At 37.0% G+C, this 23,101-nt stretch overlaps 3 protein-coding genes across 6 annotated transcripts in view; all 3 read right to left on the reverse strand.

Annotated features, from left to right (window-relative positions):
- Positions 1–308: 308 nt before the first annotated feature.
- On the reverse strand, positions 309–3,382 carry amn1 (antagonist of mitotic exit network 1 homolog (S. cerevisiae)). The gene is made up of 7 exons (XM_058768087.1): positions 3,189–3,382; positions 2,953–3,082; positions 2,747–2,876; positions 1,243–1,460; positions 723–779; positions 528–639; positions 309–447 (listed from the first exon to the last, which is right to left on the reverse strand). Exons 1-7 carry the CDS (start codon positions 3,215–3,217, stop codon positions 374–376), a joined length of 750 nt encoding a protein of 249 aa, XP_058624070.1. The 5' UTR covers positions 3,218–3,382; the 3' UTR covers positions 309–373.
- Positions 3,383–4,165: 783 nt separating this feature from the next.
- si:ch211-106e7.2 (uncharacterized) lies at positions 4,166–14,532 on the reverse strand. 2 transcript variants are annotated; one of them, XM_058767666.1, is made up of 4 exons: positions 14,386–14,532; positions 4,693–9,812; positions 4,528–4,587; positions 4,166–4,370 (listed from the first exon to the last, which is right to left on the reverse strand). In XM_058767666.1, exons 2-4 carry the CDS (start codon positions 9,752–9,754, stop codon positions 4,210–4,212), a joined length of 5,283 nt encoding a protein of 1,760 aa, XP_058623649.1. In that variant the 5' UTR covers positions 9,755–9,812; positions 14,386–14,532; the 3' UTR covers positions 4,166–4,209. The 2 variants fall into 2 exon arrangements, with proteins under 2 accessions (XP_058623649.1, XP_058623648.1); XM_058767665.1 differs by having other exon boundaries at positions 4,492–4,587.
- Positions 14,533–16,465: 1,933 nt separating this feature from the next.
- nfybb (nuclear transcription factor Y, beta b) overlaps positions 16,466–23,101 on the reverse strand; it is a 14,571-nt gene continuing 7,935 nt past the window's right edge. Inside the window, exons 6-8 of one of the 3 annotated variants that reach the window (XM_058767708.1) lie at positions 17,738–17,839; positions 17,200–17,279; positions 16,466–17,113 (exon numbers count right to left, since the gene is read on the reverse strand). In XM_058767708.1, coding sequence (XP_058623691.1) covers positions 17,081–17,113; positions 17,200–17,279; positions 17,738–17,839 — 215 coding nt within the window. In that variant the 3' untranslated portion in view covers positions 16,466–17,080. The remainder of the gene's footprint in view (positions 17,114–17,199; positions 17,280–17,737; positions 17,840–23,101) is intronic. The other 2 variants (XR_009269418.1, XM_058767709.1) reach the window with 2 other exon arrangements.

Consider the following 23,101-nt stretch of genomic DNA (forward strand, 5'->3'; position numbering starts at 1 on the left):
CTATCTATCTATAATTGATGCTGTTTACTGTAAGCAAACATGTTCAATGGAACATATTGTGGAGTAGATTACTGTTATTTCATACATATATCTTTTTATTATTTATTATGTACTATAGTACAGTTGAAAATGAAAAGTAGGTAAACAAAATTTTACATAAATATATTCTTAAATATTAAATAACATTACAATGCAAGCGCTGTAAATGCTGTAAAAAATGCATTGATTGTTATAATTTTTTCCATCAAACACTGACAATTTGTTTAATAAATTTGACAAGGATGATGCATATCCTCTTTGATGAGTGCATTACATTTACGACAATAAAGTTGATGTGCTGTAGTTGATGTACCGTTGATGAGAAGTCGTCACATCAGTACACAGTCCAAGACACTTGTTGAATCTTGTTGGGACCAATAAAGTTTTGGAGCGCCTCCCTTGATTTATCTAAAAGAGACACATAGATGCACTGAAACATCATTTTTTGACAACAAAATATGTATTGCATTTGATGTCCATGTGACTACCTGTAATCAGGGGACATCCATGGAAATTGAAAATTCTGATGTTGGCGCAGTTTGCAAGAACAGCAGTCACAGCCACATCAGTCAAATTGCGACATCGTATCATCTGCAACTCCTGTAACAGTAAATAATTAATTAAAAATAATAATACAATATTAAAATGGTCTTAATGAAAAATTTTAAATCAGTATGCAATACCTTTAGGCTGTGTGAACAAACTCCAGTTGCAAGTCCAAGGACCCCTTGATCAGTTACCTTTAAATAGTGTGAATGTACAAGTAGTAAGTATTTGGTCAAAATAATAATCATCAGTGTGTACAAAATGTTCAAAAGGATTTAGAGCAGCACTATGATTTTGGTATATACACTACTGGTCAAAAGTTTGGAATAATTAAGATTTTTTAAGTTTTTGAAATATCACTTTAATGCTCATCAAGGTGGCATTTATTTGATCAAAAATACAATATTGTAAAATATTATTAAAATTAACTGATTTTTATTTGAACATTTTAAAATGTAATTTATTTCTGTGATGCAAAGCTGAATTTTCCAGCATCGTTACTCCAGTCTTCAGTGTCACATGATCCCTCAGAAAATCATTCTAATATGCTGATTTGGAGAGAGTTTTTTTTTTTAACCCTTTAAAAAATCCTAATTATTCCAGACGTTTGACTGGGTAGTGTCCAAAGTCTGAAAGGTCAACAACGGTGTAAATGACCTCTGTCCCAGAGAAGTAAATGCTGTGCAGCATCCTGCAGTTCTCTCCCAGCTCCAGCAGGGCTCTGTCACTGAGAGCAGCGCAGCCACGCAGGGAAATCACTTCCAAACATTTGCAGTGTTGCGCCAGAGCCTGAACCCCTGAGTCTGTCACAGCCGTGCAGCCCGTGAGATCAACGACCTGAAGATAAGGGCACCGGGATGCCAGCACCTCTAGACCTGAGGGAAAGAGAAATACAGCAAAGGTTGATGTCTTGAACAATTTCATTTGAACAACAGTATGGGTGTTACATTCCAAGATAATGGGAAAATCGATAATAAAGAGGACCTGACATTCTCTTTCTGAGTTATTAGTCAAGTAATAAGTGAAATTTCATTTCAGTATATAAAGTTTAGAAATGTTTTTTAATACTTTTGAAAGAAGTCTCTTATGTTCAACAAGACTACATTTATTTGGTCAAAAACACAGTAAACCAGCAATACTGTGGAATATAATTACTATTTAAAATGAATGTGTTCAGTTTTATTATACGTAATTTATTCCTGTGATGCAAAGCTGATTTTCAGCATCATTACTCCGGTGTCATGTGATCCTTCAGAAATCAATCTAATATGCTGATTTGGTACTCTATAAACATTTAAATATTATTATCAATGTTGACAGTTGTGCTGCTAAATATTTTTGTCAGTTTTTATCAATGTAATGCAATTAAAAATAATTTTCTTTAGTTATTAAAATACTAAATATACATGTATTTAGGTCTAGATAGATTTATATCCAATTATTAGTCACGTTTTCTAGTTGATTACGATTAATAAAGTTTCATTATTATTAGTGCTGTCAAACAATTAATCGCATCCAAAATAAGTTTTTGTTTACATAATGTGTGTGTGTATATTTATTATGTATATATAAATACAAACACATGCATGTATATATTCATGAAAAATATGTTATGTTTATATGTTAAATATATTTATATATAATGTAAAATATAAGAACATAAATATATGCATGTAAATATTTTCAAAATATTTACTGTATATGTGTGTATTTATATATACACATACATATATTATGTAAACAAAAACTTTTATATTGGATGCGATTAATCGTTTGACGGCACTATTATTATTATTATTAACAATTAATAATATTTATAATTAATCCCATAATATTTTCAAGACACTGTTATTATTTACCCCACATACCAATTTATACATTTCTAAATTAATTTATTAATAACCGACTGTTGATTCTTTAGTTAATTTCAGTGTTATTTTAGTACTATTTAAATTCTAATATAGTATGCATTGCTATTTTTAATGTATGTTTTTATATTTTCTTTTTTCTTTTCTTTTTTTTTATTATTTATATTTTGTTTCAGCTTTATTTTAAATACCCTAGGTTTAGTTAACAATAACAACACTAGTTAATTTACCAACTGATGACTGCACATCACAAATGAACCCCCATAATCAGCACTGATTTGTGAAAAGAATACCCTCAGAGGTGATATCTGCACAGCCTCTTAACAGTATTGTCCTCAGCTGTAGGCAGTGGATTTGTTGAAGCGCAGAGTCTGACACCTTGCAGTTCTGCAGATCCAGTGTGTGGGTTCCGTTGTGCACGAGCTGAAACACAAATCACACACATGAGCGCAATATATTATCATCACAAATGCACACAAATGTGATGGGGACGCATTACCTGGCTGATGTTGGAGTCGGTGACCGTGCCGTAAGACATCATTATTCGCAATAATCTGTCTTTAACGGCAGCAGGCAACATCCTGATCTCCTCATACCTCTCAGCGCGCTGAGCAACACTAAAAGCGCACCTGCGTGCGGAGAAAACACTCAAAGATCTGGAATTCATGCTATTAAATAAACAGAAATAATACTGTCAATAGCCTTAAACGCTTAATAAAAAACGGTGTTACTCACAAGCTCATAAGAGAATCTATGGTAGCCATGATTTGGTCGTTTTTAGTGCCGTTTATATACCTTTATATGACTAACTGAGAAGATATCATATGTAATATACGTTCATTATGTTGTATAATTTAATCACATCGTTAACTTTCCATCTAGCATCTTCGTCGCCACATTGTTTTGGTTTTGTCTCCTTCGCGAGTATCATAGTGGGCGGGTCTCTTTTATAGTGTTGCGTCATTCATAAGCGACAAACATAAGCGCTCGAGGGATTTAGAATATTTTTCTGTTTTGAATTACTTTATTTTTATGTATTCTTTTTACACGTATTTTCTATTTTAAGTTGTTTTGCGTTAATGTATGTGAATGTTTATTATTTAACGTTTTTGCACTGTTTAAATGCGATCTACAAAAGCTGTATAATAACGCCACAGCTTTAAAATAAATATTTTATGATTATTACGTTTACTGGGTTTTAATATTGCCTGTGTCTGGGAATCCATCTAGCCTGAGGTGTTTCTTGAAATGCTTTATTATACACATCTCCTCTCACAAGTTTACTTGTGTTCTCTGAAATTGCTACGGTTAAAATAATGTCACTTGTTTTATCACTGACCTTGGCGAATCATGGCTTAGCAGAGCTTAAAAACCAGGAGCAAAATTAAATGTATTTGTAACCAAATGTTTTTATTAAAATGGTCTTATAAAATCGTACAAAAATAGATACAAACCAGTGGAATCCAAATAAAAACACAATATACAGAATTAAAAAACAAACACTTTCATAACAAACATGTTTCTTGGAAATGTAGTTAATGTATAAAACTGGTACACAAATACTGGATGACTAGCAGCTGTTGATCTGGATGAACAGTGTGCAAATGATGCATTTATAATATAAGAAATAATCAAGTTCAAGTAAACAGTAAAAATGTATTTAAACACTTGCAGCTTTATCATTCACAGAAAGTAAACACAAGACAAAATAAGCCAATTTGCTTTCATTTTAATAGAAAAATATATATATATATAGTCAAGCTCTTTCACTGAAAATCAAGTTATGCTTGGAGGCAATGTCTTTCATTTCTTGATATTTCTTTTTGAACTCTTGGAAGAGGCTACATGAACCCGAGACATCAGTGTCCTGGATGGGTTGAGTGCGCTTTTTCTTCAAAGGACTGAAACTCCAGACACCTGCAGATAGCCAAGCACAAAGCCATTTAGATGAGTGGTAAACTACCTGCCAGACAATGTTATGTGATTCAGTTAAAAAAAAAAAATTATTCAAAAGTGGTGAATTGCACTTTTACTTAACATTTCAAATTAACAACGTGAAGCTTGTATCCAGTACCTTGGGTTGGCACATGGCTGGTTTTCATCCTTTCAGCTTTTTCTTCTGGGCTTAACATCTCTTAAGAAAAAGGAACAAGAATTTATAAGTATCGATTTGGTACAGCGTAAATAAATAGTAATGATAATAATAATAATAATAATAGTATATCTTTTCAGAAGTTACCATTTTGCATACTCCGTGATGTGTCGGCTTGAGTGCAATCAAGTTCAGCTTCATCTTCAAAGTTAAAAGTCTCTGGCAAAACTTTGAACTCCAGAGCAGGACCCTCATCCAATGGCATCAAAGCAGGGTTCCCCAACTCATATTTACTTTTTTTTACATTCTCGGGTGAATGCAATAATTTGGATGGCACAGTCTTCCCTCTAATGATAAATTTATTCATTGACATTTGTTGCGTTGTATGCTTATGCAGTCTCTTTCGCTTATTTCCTTCAGCCAAATGGATGTCACTCTTCACATTAACACTTTGACTGAGCAGTTTTCTGATGGAGGTAGATGAAAGCCCATTTTTGCGGAGTCCAGAAACAGGATTTTGCAAGGATGCTCTTTGTATTTGCTCTCTCCTGTCAGTAGCATCTCCATCTTCTGATTCCACACATTTGCGCTTCTTTGACTCACTCTTGCTTTCAACCTTCAGGTGAGAGCTTATAGCTACTTGAAGAGTTTTTGGGGGTTCCTCACAACTTGATTTCTCTTTGTATCTTTTAGTTCGCTTTAGTTGGTTTCCTTTTTCAGAAGACGACCCAAACAGTGCAAGACAGTATGTATTAGTCTTCTTCAAATCAGGAGCTGGGGTGTCTTGCTCAATCTCATTCATAAGAGTCATGTTTGTTGCACATTCTGTGGGCGATTCGTTTCTTTTCTGCTCTGAAGTTTCAGTCTCCGCCTTGGAGGCTTCTTCAGAACTTGGTATGTCCTTTGCAATCTTTGTCTTGTCCATAGCAGGATCATGCAGCAATGGGCTTTCATCCTCAGAATCATCTGTGACTTCAGAATCATCTGTTCTTTCAAGAGCAGCAGCATCCAGTTCCACCCGTTCGCATTCACCTGGACTGCCCTTTTCAGCCTGCACCTCTAAACTTGTGCCGTGGGCCTCCATTTTAATTTCCTTCTCTCTCAACTCAGCTTTTATCTGGCACATGCACAACGAACCATTTCCATATTCTAAAGTTTGAAACCATTTAGCAAGACAACAGTAAGACTCCAACTGTTCACCACCAGAACTTTGATATTTCCTCTCTTTTGGCTTCACATCTTCTAGGAGCACTTCTTTTTCAGACTTGAGTTCCTGTACTTGAACTTTCACCTGGTCCTCAGTGGAATTATGAACTGTAGTGGCTTTCTGCAAGTCCTTATCTTTTGTCTCGCCAACAAACCATAGCTCAGCCATTTCATGAGGGAGAACATTGATCTTAATGGAGTCTAAACCATCAATCTTCTCAGTCTCCTCTTCATTCATGTTAACAGGAAGTTCTTGACTAGGTTTAAGATCAGTCTCGCATCTCATGCTCTCATCTGTGAGCATACAGTCGATTTCAGGCATTTCTTCATTGGATTTACTTTGCACTTGAGATGGTTCTTTAATCACAGGATCAAGTTTTGGTGGACTTGCACAAGTACTTTGGCTCGTTGATCCTTCAGTCAACACTGGACTTCTAGCTCCATCAGTCCCTTCTAACCACCACATGTTTATCCATTCTTTTGTTGATACAGTGTCTGTGGGTGAATTCAACAAACAGGCCTTGTGCATTTTCTCTGGTGGTGCAGCAAAGTCTTCCATCAGCTGATCAGCAAAGCATTGCATAGCCACTTCATGAGGGAGAACATTAATCTTAATAGAAGCTGAAGCATCCATCTCGACAAACTCCTCTTTATTCATGTTCACAGGAAGTTCTTGACTGCGTTTTGGATCAGTGTCACATCTCACAGAGTCATCTGAGAGTACACAGTCAATTTCAGGCATTTCTTCATCGGATTCATTTCGCATTTGAGATGGTCCTATAAGCACTGGATAAAGTTTTGGCAGACTTGCATAGGCAATTTGCCTGGATGATCCATCAGCTGACACTGGACATTTGGCTCGATTACAAAGAGGGTCATCCAGCCTTAATGTTGCAGCAATGTCTTTATTTTCAGCAAAGCATTGTTTAGCCACTTCCTGAGTGAGAACATCAAGCTTAACAGAAGATGAAGCATCCATCTCAACAAATGTCTCATCATTGATTTGTACAGAAAGTTCTTGACAAGGTTTTCGATCAGACTCACATCTTAGGGTCTTATCAAATTTACTGTTAACCATGTCGCTGGATTCGTTTTGCACTTGAATTAATGGAACAAACTCCCGTTTTTCAACCACAGGACTAAGTGGTGATGCTTCGATTGTGCAGTCACTTTGGCTGGATGATTCATCAATCAAAATGGGACTTTGGGCTCCAACACGATTACCAAAACTGTTGCCCAGTTTTGATGTTCTAGATGACAGTTTATGCTTAATCAAACCACCATGTTTTTCAATTAACTTTTTATACTTTAATGAAACATTTCGTTTTTCCAGTGTCCTCACCAGATTTCTCATGCCCTTCAGTGGATTAACAGTATTTGGTGGTTGTTCATTAAGCTTCGGAAAAACGTTATCAATCACTGGTGGAGACGGAGCATTCGAGGGAACAGGAGATAGTTCACGAATCTCATCATACATATTTTTCTCCGAGGAGATTTGTTCTTGTTGTACTTCATCTGTAATCTGATTATGTTCAGCTACAGATGATTTATAGTGGACTGATAGCAATGCTAGAACTCTAGATGCTGAATATTTGGCCGTCTCCACTAGCTTCTGCTTGCTTATTGGTTCTTCTGTTGATATTGTGTCAAGTATTTGGGGTGTGTTCAACAAAGGCGCCTTGTGCTTGTCTGGAAATGCAGCAATGATTTTACATCCCTCCATCTCATTAGCAAAGCACTGTCTAGCTATTTCATGAGGGAGAACATTCATCTTAGTGGCTGAAGCATCCATCTTGTCAGTCTCCACTTCACTCACGTGCACAGGAGGCGCTTGACTAGGTGTTGCCATGGTCTCACATCTCACGTTCTTATCAAGAACGGCACAGTCATTGTTAAACATTTTTTGACTGGATCCAACTTGCAATTGAGAAGAGAACACGACCTCCTGTTGTTCTGCAACCGCATGAATGGGCTTTGGCGAGTTTGTATAGTCACTTTGGTTAGTTGATTTGGGCGACACAACACTCTTGGTTCCAAATTGGTTATCCAAACTTGACTTTCCAGTCGGGACACCTTGTTCATCCAAATCCACCATGGCCTCCAGAGAATTTGTAATAATTGGTTGACTGTTGGTTAGTTCTGCAACCTGACAATTATGCTTCGGTGAGTGGTTGGTGTTGGTCACAGGTGGAGATTGACCATTAAATGAAACAGGCACGTTTTCATGTAGACTCTCATTGTTTGATAATGGTTTGTCTGCTGGTACTCTGTTCTCCACCTTTGATGGTAATTGTTTAGTTGTAATCAATGATGGCTTTTCAGTGGCATCTTGCAATTTGCTTGGTGCTTCACATGCCACAATTTGTGCTTCGTGTTCGGGGACATTTTGAAAAGACTTATAGTACCAAGAATAACCACATTCCTTGTCGATGTCATCAACATTTTCATTAAGATTCAACCAGGACGACGTGTACGTCATCTTCGGTGGCACTTCGTCGTGTTTTAAAACGTGAAAATCCTTGATGACTTTGCTACGTGCATCATTAACAATTTGCCTCAGTACCACAGGCTCGTTCATCGGAGAGCAAATATAAACTTCTTCCATTATGCTTTGATATATGCCACTTTTTACAGCTTCAGAAAACTTGTGAGTATCCCCGTTCCAGTAAAGCTTTAAGATCTCTTTCCCAGGATCAGTTTTGTGGGTGTTCTTTTGATCCCCACATTCCATTTGCTGAATCACGTCTATTAAGGTACGCAATCGATCTAATGGCCATTCAATAAAAGGAACAGTGTCTGGGTCAATTGTTTTCTTGTCTGTGATGGTACAGTTTTTTTTTGTCTTTTCAGCCGGTTCATTTTGCATTTGAGCTGGAACAGACTTGTTTTGTTCTGTGACCGCACATTTCAGGTTCGGCGAACTTGCACGGAGACTTTGGTCAGTTGATTCATTAGCCAAAACTGGACTCTTGGCTACAACTACGTTGCAAAGGCCATCATTCAGCCTTGGCTCTGCTGACTTTGGTCGTTGACGCTTCCTTGTTAGGTCAATTGGTTCTCCCGTTTGGTTCATCAGATTAGCGTTGATCATCAGAGGATCTGGTTGATGGTGTAAAGTCTCTTGCGCAGGGCTTGCATTCATTTTCACATTAGCAGATTTGTCTAACACATTAACAGGTGCTGTTCCTATCGGAGACAATGGTGTGACAACGGCAACAGCTTTCTGAGCAGCATTATTCAGTTGCCGGTTCTGTGCACATGTAGAAAGCATTTGCATGTTAGCATTATTTGATTTCTCAGCAAACAAAAGCTGGTAAAGGTATCCACCAAACAAACTACTTGGGCCATGATGTGCATTTTCTGTTGGGGGACAATAATTTAGATCAGATGGCAAGCTTGTCCTTTTTTTTGAGGAGTCTACTGGCAAATTAGTAGGAGCATTTGCATAGTGCTGCCTGCTATGCAAGTTGCTTGTGTTGACATTTATTCTAGCGTCATTAAGACTTTGAGTGTCATTCGTTTTAAACTGTTGCAAATTATTTGGGCCAACTGCTGAGGAGGTAGTTTGCGGTTGCAAGTATAAACTGTTAGCCGAGTTAAAGGCACAATGTGACATGTTTGGCCCATTATTGTTGGGAGCACCTTGTAGATTTATGTTGTTAACAGGTAGGAATATCTGGCAATTAGAGGGCATGTTCCACAGAACAATTTGGGAGTCCTGTTTTCCTGTCGGCAACGGATGGTTTGAATTAAGCTGATTTTCTTGTGCAAGGTTTGTGCCTTTTGTAGCTTGAACGCCACTAGCCAAAATCTGGTCACTGGTTGCTGGTTGCACTGTGCAGGTGAAGTAATTTCCAGTGGCAGTTTGTCCAGAATATGAGGGACTTGCAGTATGAGGTGGTAAACATAGCTGGTAAAAGTTCTGGCTTGTCCCGTTTCCAGGTGTAGTTCCTTGTCCATGCAAATTTTGCAATTGTCCTGAATGTTGTGAGTTGGCTTGCATGCTACTGAATGTTCAATTGTATCTCCAGACAGAATGTAGGAGTGGAATAATCACATCCCTGGAAAAAAAAAAGAAAGCAAAATTTTAGGGTTCATTCAAAGGTGTTAGATTAACTCTTTGGAAGTTGAAGCAAAATCGAATCCACGTCAGATGGTTGGGTTGAAGGAATATGCAAATTTATTTTAAAGTTTCAGAAATAAGTGTAAAACATAACTCAAAAAGGAAACATGAAATATTAATAGTCAGATGCAAAACAGCATATGCACCTGTTAGTACAATTTAGTAAAAGAATCATAATTCAAACCAAACATTTAAAACCATTCGAAAGGATGATAATTAATCTTGAATTAGCAATAAGTATTAATGAATAATATCCTCTTGAAAAGACTACTAATATTCTAAAAAGAAACAATCTTCATAAAAGAGTAACTCAATCTGCAATGAATAAAAACCGTCATAAGAAGTTATAAGGTGCACCAAGTATTTGAAGAGTGAAGCCTGAAGTATCAAAGAGAAGAGAGCGCGCACTAACTAGGAGGGGTGCAGTACATGTTTTATACCCTTACAAAGTCTAAATATAAAAACTCAATTAACAAAGCTGTTAGTCCAAAGTCTGGCTGCTAACTCAGCCTCATATATATATATATATATATATATTATAGGTACATTCACATCCCATTTTCTGTTATTTATTGGCCGCTTAGGGTTAGACAGAAATATCAACTTGGTTTTAACTCCAGACAGTGGTTGAAAGAGAATAAAGGTTTTTCTGTAAAAGCCATCTCACAGAGACAAAACCCCTGACCTTCTGCGTAATATATATATATACACACATACACATACACAGGTGCTGGTCATATAATTAGAATATCATCAAAAAGTTGATTTCACTAATTCCATTCAAAAAGTGAAACTTATATTATATTCATTCATTACACACAGACTGATATATTTCAAATGTTTTTTTTTTAATTTTGATGATTATAACTGACAACTACGGAAAATCCCAAATTCAGTATCTCAGAAAATTAGAATATTATTAAGACCAATACAAAAGAAAGGATTTTTAGAAATCTTGGCCAACTGAAAAGTATGAGCATGTACAGCACTCAATACTTAGTTGGGGCTCCTTTTGCCTGAATTACTGCAGCAATGCGGCATGGCATGGAGTCGATCAGTCTGTGGCACTGCTCAGGTGTTATGAGAGCCCAGGTTGCTCTGATAGTGGCCTTCAGCTCTTCTGCATTGTTGGGTCAGGCATAATCGCATCTTCCTCTTCACAATACCCCATAGATTTTCTATGGGGTTAAGGTCAGGCGAGTTTGCTGGCCAATTAAGAACAGGGATACCATGGTCCTTAAACCAGATACTGGTTGCTTTGGCACTGTGTGCATGTGCCAAGTCCTGCTGGAAAATGAAATCAGCATCTCCATAAAGTTGGTCAGCAGCAGGAAGCATGAAGTGCTCTAAAACTTCCTGGTATACGGCTGCGTTGACCTTGGACCTCAGAAAACACAGTGGACCAACACCAGCAGATGACATGGCAGCCCAAACCATCACTGACTGTGGAAACTTTACACTGGACCTCAAGCAACGTGGATTGTGTGCCTCTCCTCTCTTCCTCCAGACTCTGGGACCCTGATTTCCAAAGAAAATGCAAAATTTACTATCATCAGAGAACATAACTTTGGACCACTCAGCAGCAGTCCAGTGCTTTTTGTCTTTAGCCCAGGCGAGACGCTTCTGATGCTGTCTGATGTTCAAGAGTGGCTTGACACAAGGAATGCGACAGCTGAAACCGATGTCTTGCATACGTCTGTGCGTAGTGGTTCTTGAAGCACTGACTCCAGCTGCAGTCCACTCTTTGTGAATCTCCCCCACATTTTTGAATGGGTTTTGTTTCACAATCCTCTCCAGGGTGCGGTTATCCCTATTGATTGTACACATCTTTTCCTTCCCTTTGCCTCTCTATTAATGTGCTTGGACACAGAGCTCTGTGAGCAGCCAGCCTCTTTTGCAATGACTTTTGTGTCTTGCCCTCCTTGTGCAACGCGTCAACGGTCGTCTTTTGGACAACTGTCAAGTCAGCAGTCTTCCCCATGATTGTGTAGCCTACAGAACTAGACTGAGAGACCATTTAAAGGCCTTTGCATGTGTTTTGAGTTAATTAGCTGATTAGAGTGTGGCACCAGGTGTCTTCAATATTGAACCTTTTCACAATATTCTAATTTTCTGAGATACCCTAGTTGTCAGTTTTAATCATCAAAATTAAAAGAAAAACCATTTGACATATCAGTCTGTGTAATGAATGAATATAATATACAAGTTTCACTTTTTGGAATGGAATTAGTGAAATAAATCAACTTTTTGATGATATTCTAATTATATGACCAGCACCTGTATATTATTACAAGTGTAAAACATAGGATATGCATAAAGTCTGACTATCTCAGTTATTTAAAGACAAAAATCATACACAAGTTATATTTGAATGTGTCAATCATCCTTATTCGAGACACCAGAAGTTTATTTATTATATCTGTTATTTATTCCATCAGCAAATCCCTGTGGTTTTCCACTGCAACGCAGGCCTGGGAAAATGAATGAGCAGACACAGAGTGTGCATTCCCAAAGCGTTCTCAACTTTAAGGACGGTGGATCATATTTCCTATATGAACAAAGAGTCCAGCTGTTCTGGACATCCAACCAAAGTATTCAGAAGTTACTCATTAGCTATAAGATACAAGTGAGATGTGCATGCAAATAAGTGTCTCTTTAGAGATGGTCTCAGTTCCTCGAGCTAAATAGCTCAACACAATGTGAGAAAAAGTGGAAGCACATTAAGAAACAAACAGAATAGAGAGTGAAGCCTTGAAGTTATATTAACAACTGGAAATTGGTCAGTTTTATAAAAAAAAAAAAACAACTTAAAAAAAAAAAAGCCTCCAAATGAGGATCCTTCCACACCACAGCAAGTTCCATTCAAGAAAGGATTTAAGGATTTGTCACCTCTACCCCTGCTGGTTCCACCATCAGTAACGGTCTACACCTCACAGCACCCTTCCCCCTCATCCCCTTCACTAAAGTCCACTCTGTATTTAAAACAAAAGGCACCATCTTGTCCTAATGTTCCTCACAAATGACCCTTGATATTTAAATCACACCAAAAGGCAAAACTCAAAAGACAACCCAACAATTTTTAAACCACAACCCTAATAACCACAATTCTGAAACATAACCATAAACAAGCCACTAGCAATGTGTGTTTACAAAAGGAAATAGTATAAACTGATTTCATGCAGACTTTCAAAAGAAATCCACATGCAAGAAAAGAACTAAAACAGGGTTTAAAAAAAAAAAAAAAAAAAAAAACAGTACTACTATTTTGAGACGTAAACTCAATTCTGAGGAATAAAACTTGGAATTGTGAGAAGTCAGAACTAGTCTTGAAAGTTTAGTCATCTAATTTATATTTTTAAGACTGGTCATATCTAGAAATGGAAACTTGAGCTTAAGTCACAAAAAAAAAAAATTTGACTTGAGAAATGGACTTTGCCGATTATGTTCTCCTTTTAACAGCATCAAACACCATATTTTTTCTATTCATTCCCTATCAATACATGCTGCAGCAGCAAATATCACAATTCTGCTCTAAACACACCAAGTCCTTATTATAAATGGGAAACGCATCTGAAAGCATGCTCGTTCATCACCCACTGGAAAAGTGTGGTTATATAAATGAACAACAAACAGCAACAGTATAGCAGTCTTTAATCTGACAAACTTCATGTCATTTACTTTGAAATACAATCCAGTGTTCCCCATTAACTACCTACTCTGTCACTGCCACAGTTTCCTAATGAACTTAAGATATTACTACTAATATTAATAAAAAGTATAATTAATCTATACTATTATATTTTAATTGCTTAGCCATTGCCAAAAACAAAGACTTGACTTGGACCTTAGGGGCTCAAATCTCTCATTTGAATCCGGAATATAAGACTGGTTGTTACCCATTGGTTAACTGCTAGCTGGTCAGACTAAGTTAGTTCTTACAGTCTTAACACAGAAGCAAATTCAGACTTTTCCCCCCTTCAGAATTGCGAGAAAACAGCCCTAATTGAATTTGTGGGATAAAAAGCTGTAATTTCCTTTATTTGTTTGTTTGTTTGTTTTTAATTCCGTGGCGGGAACGGGTTATTGCCCTTGACTAACGTTAGATGGGTGTCATAAATGACTAAATATGAATTAACACGTTACATCGCTTTATCAGTGACCGCATGCACCAAACTCGAGAAATTCAAGAGTCAAAATGTAACACTTAATTCGGTCACATCAGCACGCTCTTATAACAGAAGGTAACGTTACAGGAAATCGTCTGTTTTAAACCCGCGTTACGAAGCATGTCATCTTTAATCGATTTTTTTAAAATATGCTTTTAAATGCATAGATTTGCTTTTGTTTGGCTTTACAAAGGTTATCGTTTTTACGCAAACCAAAAACGGAGCTCTAAAACTCTCTAACCCTAGAAAATTTTTGTCATGCACGGTTTGCAATATCAACACGACTAAATTTTAAACGACAGAAACACAAATCGTTCACTAAAAAGGAAATACTGAACTACTTACTGAACATTCGTGTAAGAAACGCTCCTCTGTCTGCGATCAATGTATTTCTTTCAGCTGCTTTCTCTAACTACTAACTACTAACTACTCACTGCTAACCAGCTCCACGCGAGGAATCTTATCAGGCCTGTGATGTGCGCGAGGGGTGGGACCGTTATAGCCCATGTTGCCATGTCCTTTGTTTTTATGTCGATTTTGTGTGTGTGTGTGTGAGTGTGTGTGTTATTGTACATTTATAAGGAAAACGTTGTATGAATTTAAAAAAAAAACATAATTCTTTCATGTGTATTTTATACTTAGCGTGCAGTTACTCCGCAATTGATCCAAATGATTCCGTTTTTGATAAAGTAGGTGTGATCTGGCAACATAGTGTGACCTGAATGCAAGCAAAGACTCGGGACTTTGATGACTTTACCGTCCATGACCTGCAGTCACGGATCTGGCTTCGATTAGCAGTGTAAAATAATTTCCCCCTGATAGTTCACGTTCTTTTTGTAAATAAGCAGAGGATAAATTAACACATCTGCTTTTTGATTGCTTTAAATCCAGCAATTTTGGTCGGATCTAGATTCTCATATATTTGATTTTGTCAATGTTGTACACTCCTTTAGTTTAAAGACATTATTCTTTAATATAATAATATTAGAAATAAATCCCTGGAACATAGGCTACTAGTATTTTTTTTTTTTTTAATATATGGTTAATTTTTCATTAACAAACAACAATTTGCAAATCCCATCTTCTCCCCTTTTTAAAATTGAATCAAAGTCACTTATTTAAAGTATTTAAAGAAAATCCATGCATTTAGATGCTTTCCTTGTTTATGATTGTTTTATTCTCATTGTATTGTCTTTGTAATGTCATTTGCAAAGTTGTTGTTTGTGTGTGTGTGTGTGAGAGTAACTTTTAGATTCTGTTGGCCTTTATCTCATTGTATAAGTGTTTAAAAGGCCTATGATCAGTTTTGCCATGTCTTTCTCCCCTGCTGTTATATGGAAAATGAAGACAATAAGCAAATATCTTAATATAAGAAATCCTATTAAAAACAGTTAACACATGCAAGGAAGGGAGATAAATCATTCTGACAAAAATGATTGACAGGACGCCCTCGAATGCAAGTCACAGCGGGCTGGAATAAAATATGATTGACAGATAAATACAATTTTGACAAAATTCAACCGCTTCTTTGATATATCACTGAATTTGCTTCATTCTCATTCTCTCCTCACTGTCAGAAGAGAGTTATGAGGCTACAGAAAACCCCCGCTCTTCCTCTGAGTCAGGACACAATCAAAAGTGTTAAAGTGTGAACCGCCCCATCAGACAATCTGGATAAACAGCGGCAGGAAGTTGCCCTGGAGGTGTCATTCCATTCAGACTGTGTCTTTGTCATGTGGCTGCTCTCAGCAGGATGAGAAATGGCACTCGCTGTCAGGCATCCCATTCAATGTTCTTTGTATTATTGTATTATTATATATTAATATATTCATTTATTAATGAATCTTCTTTTTCTTATCTACTCTGAACCAGTGCTTTTTAGTACCTACTTACTATTAATTATTATTAAGCTGTATTTGTCTGTTGGCTTTTTAGTCATAAAATAGATTACAAATATTCAAGAAGTCCCGTACATAATACCTAATTCGATAATATAACATGTTATTTTATTAAATAAAATGAAATAATTTAAAATATAAATTTTCCAGGTTTTACCACCACAATATCCACAGTTAAATATTCACTTTGTACTAAACCTGATATTTTTCTGTCATTTAGATTTAGATTTAGATTATTTCACTGGCCATAAACACACTCATTCATAATGCTCAAAAAATATACCAATAAGCAAAACATTGGAGAAAAGACGACACAACTAGGGACAAATATTTTTTAATAAATTAATTAATGAAGTGTTTTGTTCCTCTTTTCATTTTTAAATGTCACTTTTTATGTGCTCTTGCGGTAACTGATCTCCTTATTAAAGCACGGTTTTACAACAACGAAATGAAAATAATAAACAAAATGAAATTCAGCAAGAATTGAATGTAAAATCATCCAAAGAAGTCGCTGTCCTTAAATGGGCCACACTGAAGAACTTATTTACATTTATTTTTGGATTTGACTGATAAATGCAGATTGCTTTAAAATGAGTTCTTTGTGATGAATGAAATGCATCAATACAAATTCACGTAAATATTGAGAAAAGAAAAAAAAACATACACAAAAATATGAACTATTTACAAAAATTCCACATTTTATTTTAAGTGTTAACATCTCATCAAACTGAAATTACACATGCAACATGATTTTTAATCTATGTAAAAAGGAGCAAAGCCCTCATTCCACTAAGTTGCAGGAAAATTCACATTTGTTTTATTTTATTGCTTTGATAGAGGGCTGAGTTAGTTTTGAACCCCCTCAGGACCCCTTTTACCCCAAATCTTTACATAGATAAAACTCCAAATGTATGCTGAAAAACAAACAAAATAACACTCAACAGACTAATCACGTAAAATCATAATGTATGTGCACAGACACACATGGAGCACACACAAAAACAAGCTAAACAAACATAGAAGTCCAGCTCTGTGACCCGTGAGAGCCCACTGAACACCTCCATAACGGACCTCACCGCTCAGGACCTGTGAAAGTGTGGAGGTCTGATTCGTGATGATTAGGTGTTGGTTTCCGCACATCTTCAGGAGAACTGGAGCTGTTGCACACCTGGGATCTGCATGAGATGAAACACAGTTAAAAGCATCACTCAAAATGCTTGAAAGTGAAGACTGAAGTGTGCTATCTTGGTTTGATTCTGACCTGCTGATAGGAGGTGGTGTACACCATCACATTTTGTTGCTGTCCATCAGCTGTTATGATTCCTGCAGGAAGTGGATTTGCTGAGAGAGAAGAAGATTTCATTGTGCTGGATTGGTCAACATTTACACTACAATCTTTTTCTGCTGTGTTGTAAAGATCAACCTCTATACACTTGGTGGATTTTACTCTGACTTGGAAACTTTGACGGTCGAGGTTGACGCTTTGAACTTACAAAAAAGCCTCAAGAGCTAACTATAAGTAGAGCAACTGACATCCTGTTGAGATGACAAGAAAGCAGGTGTCTCTTGCTGCGGTTAGCAAAAGGTATAGAATTAAAGATGCTCTCATGTATATCTCTCGCTTTGCAACAGAAGTTTTCTGCAAAAGTAAGGGGAGTGTGTTAAGCAAACAAGGAAGGGGAAAACTTAGTGACCAGGAAGAATATCGTGAAAGGAATTTTTATTATTCAATATTAATCACATACTATTCCATATTTTCATATTCATATGTTCAATATTCTTTTATACCATCATTATACCTATGATGCCTGCCTCTGCCTTGCACGAGAATGAGTCAAGATGACCTGCTTGTTCTTGCTTGCTGAGGGAAAACAGGATAGCATGAGGATTTCGGGAAGCCGCTACATGAGGAATGAAACATATAAAATGTGTTTATCGCACTTACTTAGCTATATATGGTAGTATTGGGAGACAGCCTTTGAAAACAATGGGTCAAAAAGGTATAAAATGTAGCATTTGGACCAATCAGACAATTTTTCATTAGATTTAACAAATCAATTAGTCATTAGATTAACAAATAGTCACAGACTCCTCAGTCAATACACATATTGGGTGCCAGTATGTCTGTGAACGATCTCCTGGCCAGGACACCGCAGCCAGATCAGATAAACTTTACGACCTAAAAGTATGTAGAGAGAATCTTCCTCCCTACTCAACTCTCTCTAAAACCAACACATACTGCTATAGGAAACGACTTATTTCATTAATTCATAGACAAATTTTTCTAATACTTTCCTATCATGCATATCCCCATGTCTTTGTGTATGATTAAGGGACTACCTCCTTGTATATGGTTTTGTGTATTGTATACTGTTGCATCCGGACACTCGTCAACGACCAAGGCAATGCAAGTATCTCAGGTGGTTAAATGACTCTTTCCATAACTGCATTCTCTGGTTTCTCTAATGGCTTCATTCATCCACTTTAGCTCCCCTTTGCATGTACGCGTGAATGTATATTTATTCCCTTTGTGATTTTGACCCTCGCTACATGCTCTAATGCATTAATAGGAAAGTATTTTCTGTGGCCACGGAAATATCCTTTCTTAGAGTTGATATGATATGAACTTACACTGAATGGTCGCTGGAGGAACAGATCAGTTGATGGCAATTTAATTCTGCTACAGTTATTACTGTCGGCTGATTTAAATAATTGTAATTAATCATAAAAAATTATTTATATACATTTCCCTTTTGAGCTGATTTGCTACAAAACGCTACACTTGGTCTTGTCACACATATTGCAGAGCTCACTGCTGTATTGTCTTGCACGAATAAATTCTCAAAAGACTCTGTCTCTGACTGTGGTTTTATTAATAGAGGGAAATTTCTAGAACAATATAAACTGTGATGCTTGTAACAGAACGAGGTCGAACCTCGTGAAGACTTCTTGCTTGTTATGTTGAGGATTATTATTTTGAATTTGTTTATTAAAGCAAAACCATTTCATGTGGTGATGCCTTAAACCTCTCTAAGCAAGTCTCGGAGTAATTTATTTTCTTCGTAACCTATTACCTGAACGTGAAAAATACTCACATCGAGCTTCAAGAGCCGATTTCTAAGCAGCTGACAGTGCTTTCAATCTCAGGAGGACAGATTTTGGATTGTTGAGATGTGTGTTGGAGTACTTAGTTATTTAGGAGGAATATAAATACAACTATATTAACAAATGTCATGTCAAACTGCATGTTTATTTATATATTTATACAACATGTTTGATAAACTTACTAGTAATTAGGTCTGTAACAAATGTCAAAATTTTTGATGGATGACCTTTGACCTCTCCCCCTCCCTTTGGGATTAACCTATGACCTTTTAATGATCTCCAGACGTGCTATGCAATCTTTTTGTAATATATCTGGATTACCGCAATTAACTTGAGACCTCCGGCGTGAAATATGAGATTGTTTATATTGGCCTTTAATGATCTCCAGATGTGCTATGCCATCTGTTTATATTGTAGATGGATTACCGAGGTTGACCTGCGACCTCCGCAGCTGAAACATGAGTTTTGTTTAAATTGGCCGTGTCAAAGTTCAAAATTGAAGATTTCAAGACTGTTTTTGAACTTAATCATCCGGGACAGCTGTGGACCACAAGTGCGGTATCGGGTGGCACGCCATCCATCACAGAGGTTTTGGTCAGTCTGGATGTGAGAAAGATCATTAAAGGCCAATGTAAACAATCTCATATTTCATGGCAGAGGTCTCAGATTAATTGTGGTAATCCAGATATATTACAAAACAGATGGCGTAGCACATCTGGAGATCATTAAAAGGTCATAGGTTAATCACAAAGGGAGGGGGAGAGGTCAAAGGTCATCCATCAAAAATTTTGACATTCGCTACAGACCTAATTACCACTAAACTTGCTGTTAATTTATTATTGTTAATAAAATGCTGCATTCATGGCATATCGTAATTACCGTAATTCTGAGATGACAACTCTGTGCTGTTCACGTCCTCGGGCTGGGGATTATCCGTTTCTATAGCGACACTCAACAAAATGAACCCGCGATCTCGTGAAAGATGTATTATAGAAGTAAATGTATTACAGTACATTATAGTATCTATATATGTATCTATTTCCCCCTTTTTAGAGCAGTAGTAAAAGCTTTCTTTGAAAGCGCTAAGATTTTTTGCTGGTTCTGTGTGAGGTGCAGCGGTCACATGGTACAAGCCGTAGCTCTCAGAAAACTCCCAGTTCACAAGTTGTAATTACGAGTTCTACGAGGACGTGAACGTTTTTTACAAGTTGGTATCTCGTAATTACGGTTATTACGATATGGCGTGAACGCATCTAAACTGTTCAGATAAATATTTCAGACATTAATTTGAATTAAAGACAAATAACACAGTGTACATACAGTTCATAAATGAGAAATGCTGCTTTGGCAACTACCTGAAATAAAATAGGTTTGTTGAAGTAGAATATGTTGTTGAAGTAAAACAAAACAAAACAAAAATGAAATAAAATAAATAAATAAAGTTAATTAATTACAGCTACATTGAAATATTAAAAGACAAAAAAAAAAAAAAAAAAAAAATTACTGAAATTTAAATACTACAGTACTAATTATGATTCACCGTATGTCATTAATTTTGATTGATGGCCCTCAGCTGTTAACCTTTGACCTTAGGGATTAACCTTTGACCTTTTAATGTTCGCAGCTGTGTTATGACATCTGTTTGTAATATATCATCGTTATATGCTTACATTGTCCGTTAAGGTACAGCAGCTGTGATATGACAACTGTTTTGTAATATAGCTGCCGGACCTCCGGTTTGTAACGTGACATCTGTTTAAATTGGACTGCTGGGTCAGCGTGTGGTCTTATCTGGTGTCACGCCATCACACAGGTTTTGGTCGGACTGCATGCATGTGAGAAAGAGATGTTGGTTTAAGGACGATTCGAAAATAAGTAAAAGAAAAACAATTTTAAGAGATAGTTCTTAAAATTCAAGTTGATTTATTGTTATGGTCATTTGTGTTATAGTGGTGCCATCGCATTTTAGATGTGTAAAATAAAATTATGTCGCTAAAGGAGTTAGTTAATAAATGAGCAATATTGCAATAAAATACCTCTCACACACACACACACACACACTCAGGCAGACTAAAGGAACCAGGGGTCACTCTCTCTCTCTCTCTCTCTCTCTCTCTCACTCACTCACACGCTCAGGCAGACTAAGCCAGACTATAGGAACCAAGGGTCACTCTCTCTCTCTCTCTCTCTCTCACTCACTCACACACGCTCAGGCAGACTAAGCCAGACTATAGGAACTAGGGGTCGACCGATTATCGGCCTGGCCGATTATCGGCGCCGATATCAAGCATTTTTATGATTATCGGTATCGGTCATTTTCAAAACCGATGTGCCGATCAAATTAATTTAATTTTGAAACGCGCTATTTGGCTCTGATGCAGCCTGTCAGAACTCACCACTCTGTGGCCTCGAGCAGTCTCCGCCCACCGCGCATCTGATTGGTTGGGAGTCAGGAGTCCGACCAATCAATGTGGAAGACTAAGGTACTCTCTCACTGAAAGCGCTTGCTACAGTTTCAGTGATCATCAAGCATCAGTTGTCTCTCAAAGGCAGCAGTAGAGCAGACGTTGCTCAAGTTGCAATAAATCACAATCCACTACACTGAAGTTACAAAACACCTCAATATTATCTATTTATGGTTCCCGCGATGGGAAAACGCAGGCGGAATCGCGGAAGCCAGTCATATAAAGGGAATTTACTGTATAACGCGGAGTCACGGAGTTCGTCAAAGTTTGGATGAATTAATCAAAAGTAGGTCAGTACACTTAAATCGACTCGCGCTATGGACTAGTATCTGTAAATATTAAGCTGCAAAAAGACTTATTTAAATATGAATTCTGCATGTTCTGCGCGTCTCTGTATATGTGAAAGGCACAGACGCGCGGTTTTGATTACACACACACACACACACACACACACTGAAGTGCGGCGGCTCATGGTGTTTTCAGCATCTGCCGTCTCACTAAATGAGGACATAAATACATGAACAACATCCCCAGAACTGCTCTGAGAGTTGCTTCATGAGCATTTGACCGTTTCATTTGAGTAAAACGATCGTCATATATACATAGGCTATACAGAAACTTAAGAGGTCCTCATGGCAACCCGTCAAAATAAAAGTTCGGTTTATCTACTAATACTACAACAACAACAACTTTTGTTTAAAAGAATAATCACACAATACGCTATTTGTTCCATGTTTTAATTTTAATGGTAAACCCATTTGTTTGCCAAAAAATTTAGTTTTACACTCATTTGATTAAAGGATAACTGAAATTAATGTTTTATGGCTTCATTTGCACTGCACTGTAAATTAAAACTAAATTGTGACATTTCAATAGGCTATTGAACCAAGTGTGCCTATAACAGGCTATTAGTGTTATAGTTTAATTAAAATAGTTGCAGTCTTCTTCACAATTTCTATAATGGATCTATGAAGACAATTAAATTATTTACACTTATTATATTATAATTATGAGAGGTTATGCTATTACACATACATTTCTAACATGTAAATTATTGAAGCCAAATACTTGCATTTCCCCAAGCTGTTTAGCTATAGTACAGTATTCATAGGCTTAATCATGAAGCATGCAGTGGCCCCACTTTTAACTCTCTTTATATTACCCTTATTGTTGATGGATGCATGGAGGATGACAAGAGTAAGAAGTGCAATCAGCACCAGGGAAGGCAGTTTTTGTCAGGGCCCTTGTTATTCTTAATTTTGACATTAATTTTAATTTTTACATCAGACATAATATATCGGTTAAAAATATCGGTTATCGGTCCACTTGGTCCGTAATAATCGGTATCGGCATCGGCCCTGAAAAACACATATCGGTCGACCCCTAATAGGAACCAGGGGTCACTCTCTCTCTCTCTCTCTCTCACTCACTCACACACACACGCTCAGGCAGACTAAGCCAGACTATAGGAACCAGGGGTCACTCTCTCTCTCTCTCTCTCTCACTCACTCACACACACACGCTCAGGCAGACTAAGCCAGACTATAGGAACCAAGGGTCACTCTCTCTCTCTCTCTCACTCACTCACACACA

This window comes from Onychostoma macrolepis, chromosome 25 (genome assembly GCF_012432095.1).
Source record: "Onychostoma macrolepis isolate SWU-2019 chromosome 25, ASM1243209v1, whole genome shotgun sequence".
NCBI classification, from domain to species: Eukaryota; Metazoa; Chordata; class Actinopteri; order Cypriniformes; family Cyprinidae; genus Onychostoma; species Onychostoma macrolepis.

Excerpts from the sequence above, each read along its gene's own strand:
- amn1 (XM_058768087.1), bottom strand. The coding sequence starts at position 3,217 with ATGGCTACCATAGATTCTCTTATGAGCTT. Across the intron at positions 640-722 it reads TTTGTTCACACAGCCTAAAG|GAGTTGCAGATGATACGATG; the intron begins GTATTGCATACT and ends TTACTGTTACAG. Across the intron at positions 448-527 it reads TGGATGTCCCCTGATTACAG|ATAAATCAAGGGAGGCGCTC; the intron begins GTAGTCACATGG and ends TGTCTCTTTTAG.
- si:ch211-106e7.2 (XM_058767665.1), bottom strand. The coding sequence starts at position 9,754 with ATGCAAGCCAACTCACAACATTCAGGACAATTGCAAAATTTGCATGGA. Across the intron at positions 4,588-4,692 it reads ATCACGGAGTATGCAAAATG|AGATGTTAAGCCCAGAAGAA; the intron begins GTAACTTCTGAA and ends CTTTTTCTTAAG. Across the intron at positions 4,371-4,491 it reads TCACGTTGTTAATTTGAAAT|GTGTCTGGAGTTTCAGTCCT; the intron begins GTTAAGTAAAAG and ends GGCTATCTGCAG.